This window comes from Grampus griseus, assembly GCF_964374135.1.
Source record: "Grampus griseus genome assembly, chromosome: 14".
NCBI lineage: Eukaryota > Metazoa > Chordata > Mammalia > Artiodactyla > Delphinidae > Grampus > Grampus griseus.
The window spans coordinates 61,310,882-61,316,242 of NC_139008.1; the positions used below are offsets into that span (position 1 = coordinate 61,310,882).

Genomic DNA, 5,361 nt, shown 5'->3' on the forward strand with positions numbered 1-5,361 from the left:
GAGGCGAGTCTCAGGCAGAGCCAGCCACTGGCCTCATACCCCCCAGATCCTGGGCTGGGCAATCACTTAGTTTTAAAGGCCCCACCCCAAGACTTCCCCCACCCCTCCTTGTGTACACAGAAGAGTCTGATGACCCAGCCCTTGAAAAACAAGCATTTGTGTTTATTAACCAAGAGGAGGGAAGTCAGAGCAGTGCAGACTCCTACCAGTCCTTTCTGTAGTCTACCCACCTAGGCCCAGGCTGGCAAGCCCCTTGAAAAATGTGGGTAGGCCACTCCTTCCTACCCCCACCCCAGGGTGAGTTCCCAGGGAACCAAGGCCCACTGGCTAAGGAAGAGGAAGTCAGTAAAGGCCAGAGGCCAAGGAAGGAAGAAAGAAACAGAGCTGCTGGGTAGACAGCTCTGGTGAGATCCCTTGGTCCCTCACTCTCAGTGGGAAGGGCTAAGTGCCCCAAATCCAAACCTACAAGCAGGGGTCCATCCACGTCAAAACCCCACATGTGAGGCGTAGGCGGTAGTCCAAGGTCAAGAGCCAACTCTCTCCGGGTCAGTCCTTGTCAGACGGATGCTGGTCCAGACTCTGAGGCTTTGCCTCTATAGCAAGTTCACATGAGGCAGCAGCTTCTGGTCTGCCCCAAGCCAGGGAATGGATGCAGGAGAGGTCAAGGGGCCTATGGCTTCTCTAAGATCTGTCCCGTGGCGAATGTCGAGTCCCATGGAGGCCTAGCCCTCAGCTGCTGGAGTCTCTCGCGCTTGTCGCAACCCATACAGCCATTTGATCACCCGGGCGTTGCGCTCTATCACTGACACACCATAGGGGACGCGCTCCCGAGCCAGCTCCTCGATGGTGGCAGAGCTGCGGCGGGAGCAGCCCCCCTCGGAGCTAGCCGGCCCAGCACTGGGCCCAGCCAGGGACACGATGTCTGAGTTGGCCCGGGCTAGGTGGGCCACACCCAATCCCCGTGCCTCCTCCTGGTCCAGGCCGCAGAAGTTAAAAAATCTCTCCAGGTCAGCTGCTGCCCGGGAGAAGCGCTCACTCAGGTCTGACTTGGAGCGTTGCAAACCTGGGGGCCGGGCCGGGCTAGAGGTGGCGGCAGTGCCTGGTGATGGGCAGGGCTGGGCAGGTGACGCCGGCAGGGGAAGGACATCCACTCGGCGGACTGCAGCAATACTGGGTGGTGGGCGTGGGGGGGTGGCTGGGGGAGCCTGGCGGGCCCCCTCTGACCGTCCGGGGGTACGGCTGGCCTCAGCAGGGGACACAGGACTATCACACAAGTTGATGAGGCTGCTCAGGATGTCCAGGTCCAGCTGGGGCCGGCGGCCGGGGCCAGGCAGGACTCGGCGGCAAGGCGTGAGCACCGTGCGGCGAGTTCCAGGGCTGAAGAGTGGTTGTTTGCACAGCAGGGGCTGCACAGGTTCCTGGCGGGTATTGGCCACATGCAGGCTCTTGACATACTTGGCCTTGTCGGCCTCCAGGCGCTCTACAGCACTAGGTTTCCGGGCTCCACAGTCTGCTGGCCGCTGTAGCTGGTAGCCGGGGACCTTGGTCTGTAGGCGGAAAGGTAGGGCGGGGGTGTCTCGGGCTCCCGGAGTCAGCGTGTCCACAGGCATGGCTGTTACATACCCCGAGGGCTTCTGTCTGAGGAGACTGGAGAAATGAGGAGACAGAGATCCAGGCGGAAAGCTGGCAGCTGGACACCGCAACGGCTGCAGCGGAGGAAAGAAAGAAAGGGCCAGAGCACACTCAGACAAAGGCTCAGCAAAGACTGAGAAAAACTGAAGACGCCTTCCCCATTAAAAGGTAAAGGCCACGCCTCTGATTCACAGAGAGCCAATAAGCAGGCAGAAAGCACCCGCTCACGGGCCTGTGACTCCGCCCACCCCCCTCCTTCTCCGAGGGCCCAGCCCAGCTGAGGCAGAGAGAAAAAAAAGGTGCCGAAGAAGAAAGACACGGGCAGCCTGTGCAGAAAAGATGGGACATGGCACATTTTAAAGGAAGCAAAGGGGGTTCCAGGCTGAGTGCTGGGCACCAGCCGGCTCAACTGTGAAGAGTGGGTCCTCTTCACAGTTCCATCTTGCAAATGCGTAAACTGAAGCCCAGGGAGGTGAGCTTGATTAAGCTAATTCAGCAAGTTGGTGGCTCTGCCCCTTGCCTCCAAGCAGGGAGGTGCTTGCGCAGGGGTCTTGGGGTTGAGTGACCAAGAGAAAGGGCTCCAACCCCACACCCCACCTGGAATGCCCACAGGAAGCCTGGTACCACCTCCACCCCACACTCACCCAGGCAGGAAGCTGCCCTGTGCCACCCGCCTAGACATGCCAGGCCCCAGGCATAGCAGCAGAGCTTGTGGAGGAGGAGTGTAGAAAGTCCCCACCCCTGCCCCAATGGAGTCCAGACACCCATTAGCTTCCAGTATGAAATTCCAATGCCAGGCCCACAGCAATCCACGGATGCCTGTCAGGTGGAAACGTCAGCCCTGAGCTATGCTGCTCTGAGAGAAGCTGGAAATGCCCAAGATCACACAGCCCTGCTTAGGAGCAACCAGCAGACTCCGGATCTGCCAGCAGCAGTAGGACGGACACGCATAGGCAGGAGGGCCCACATCCGGATGCACAGGTCTCCACGTGACCACCTAAGCATCAGGGCCCAGTACCCCAGACCTCAGGCCACCCCTGACCTTTTTTCCAAGGAAGGGCTAGAGCCACAAAGTGCCCCCCGCCGTCCCCTGGAGATGGGCCAGAAGAAAACCCATAGACCAAGTCCTGAACCCTTTCTTGTGTAAAATGGGGGAAAGGGACTCTGTCTAGGCGATCCTCAAGAGGACCTGTAGCTCAGGCCGTCTAAACCTGTATTGTCTAATTCAACAGCCACTAGCCACATACGGCTACTCAGCCTTAACTTTAAATTTATAGTAAATACACACAATTCAGTTCCTGAATCACACTAGCCACATTTTAAGGGCTCAATAGTCACATGTGGCCAGTGGTCACTATACTAGACAGCACAGATTAGAGCATTTCCAGCCGTAGCAGAAAGCTATGTTGGACAGCCCCACCTAGACATCCGGAATGCCAGGAGGGAAGAGTCTGGATGGGGGAGGGGAGAGAGGAATCTGTCTTCTAGACATTTGACACCATCCTCTCCTGTAATCTTCCAACAAGTCTGTGATACAGGTCATTGTCACCTCATTTTTACAGATGGAGAAACTGAGACTCAAAGAAGTAACCAACCTAGGTCCCAGAGACAATAAATAAGACACAAATTCATATGAAGCCTGATTCACTTATCTAAAAAAAAACGAATAGTTTTACTCATTGTTGCTCACATTCTCCTAAAACAGCTCCATGAAGGGGGTGGGGGTGGGGGGTGTCCGTTTTGTTCACTGTATCTCAGTTTCAAGGTATTGCTCTTTACACATAATAGGCAGTCAATAAATATTTACTGACCTGAAATACCTATGGGGACCAAATGTAAGCAGGCAGACCAGGGATAAAATAGAGAGGGGCATACCCACCCTACTGTAGGCATATGGGTCCAAGATGGTAGGTATAGGATGTTCTAGGAAGCTGGGAACCCAGAATTGCATGGAAACTCTAGATTCTTAGCATATTTGATAATAATAATTTTAAAAACAGTGCATGGACAGGGCAAACAAAACATACCTGCAAACATATCTGCCCCCCGCCCCAGTCTGGCCCCCAGCCCCCAGTCTGAGATCTCTGCAGCAAAGGCAAGTTGACAATAGAACCTTGGGGGCTGTTGGCCCAGAGCCAGAGCTGCTCCCGAGTTAGAAGGGATGGAGTAGGTGGGAGAGAAAGGCTGCCCCACTCAGGGCCCACCCCCAAGGAGACGTCAGGAGGGAAGGGTCACAGGAAAGGCAGCCTTGCTGAGCCCTGTCAACGTAGCTAGACTCTGCCCTACCCCCGGGCCCCCGCCTCCCAAACCAGTCCAACCCGTTGGTGGCATTGGTTTCCTCCCGGGCACCATCCCGGGAAACAGAAGGAGGAAGGAGGTCAGATGGGCAGGGCTAGGGCAAACGTTCTGCGACACCCCCCCTCCACCCCCCACCCGGCTCGGGCCCCCACCCCCTCGGGCCGGACGTGCGGACCCCAGGGGCTCTTCCGGCGGCACCCGGACAGATGCTAGAAGCCAAACCCGGCTTTAGGGCCGCTGGCCGTCTCGCCCGGAGCTGGCCCCCTCGCCCGCTGTGCGCCTTGCGCAAGCAGCTGCGCCTCTTCCAGACTTGGTTTCCTTATGTGTGAAATGCTGTTAAAAATACACCTTCCTGATCCTCCAGGTCACCGTGAGGATCGAGCGATAAAAACAAGTCGAGGACTTTCCTCAGCACCTGTTAAAAAGGCGGCGCTGCATGAACTGGGCTCCTTGTTTTTATTATGAATTTGACCCAACTCCTGAGACCGCCCCTCTCGCAGGGGTCTCTAAGCATTCTCCAGAAGCGTCTGCCCGAGCCTAAGCGGCGGACAAAGGAGGCTAATCAGTGAACAAGACTCATTTCACCGGTGGGCAAAGCACGATGTGCGGTGGCTCCTGAAAGTTAAAGCCAGGGTCCCGGTCCCCGCGTGGGACTCGTGTCCTCTCTGAGGCCTCCTCTCATCGCCCAACGCCCTACCCACGGATTTCAAACATTACCCACAAATGACCGCAGAAGCGCCGGTCCCGGGCCCTTCTCATTGGCATCCCCGGGGCATGCAGCCTCACCTTGCTCACTCCCCACCGGCTTCCCTGGCGTCAGCCTCGAGGGGGAGTAGGGGGAGCACGGATCCCTGGTCTGGCTTTTGCCCTTCCCAACTGGGGGCAATCCTGGAGATTCCCAGCGGCGGCGTGCTCTGTGATTCTGTCTGCTCGCCTCCCCTCTCTGAGCCCGGGTTGTCCTGGCTCTTAAATGAGGGAGCTGATGGCCGATTCCTACAGCCTCGTCCAGCCCTGAAGGTGAGTCCCTGCCCGGTCCCCGCCTTCCCTGAGGAGGAGGGAGAGGTGCCCGGGCAGCCCCCGACCCCGGCCCCGTGCCCCCGGCTCCGGCCCGCACGTACCTGGCTGCGCCCTTGCCGCCGCTCTGCGCTGCTCCGGCCCGGCCCACCTGGGCTCAGGTAACACGCGTTTGCGCAACTTCCGGCGGCCGGCCCCGGGCAGGTGAACACGCCGGCCCAGGTATTACTCGAAAAGGGAGAACGAAAGCCAGGCAGCGGCCGGGACCCGATCCCAGCCGCCCCCGACCGACCCCAGGAAGTTCTTCCGAGAGCCAGGCCCACCTATCCCACAGCTGCACTGGCCCGCACATCTGGCACACAGAGTCTTAGTGGACAGTTCAGGCAACCGGACCCATCTTGGAGATGGAAAAACTGA

The 5,361-nt window shown here is 58.1% G+C and overlaps 1 protein-coding gene across 1 annotated transcript; it reads right to left on the minus strand.

The window, feature by feature from the left end:
- Window positions 1-239: 239 nt before the first annotated feature.
- Window positions 240-5,054, minus strand: FAM110A (family with sequence similarity 110 member A). The gene is made up of 2 exons (XM_082670993.1): window positions 5,049-5,054; window positions 240-1,706 (listed from the first exon to the last, which is right to left on the minus strand). Exon 2 carries the CDS (start codon window positions 1,608-1,610, stop codon window positions 723-725), a length of 888 nt encoding a protein of 295 aa, XP_082527119.1. The 5' UTR covers window positions 1,611-1,706; window positions 5,049-5,054; the 3' UTR covers window positions 240-722.
- Between the last annotated feature and the right edge of the window lie 307 nt (window positions 5,055-5,361).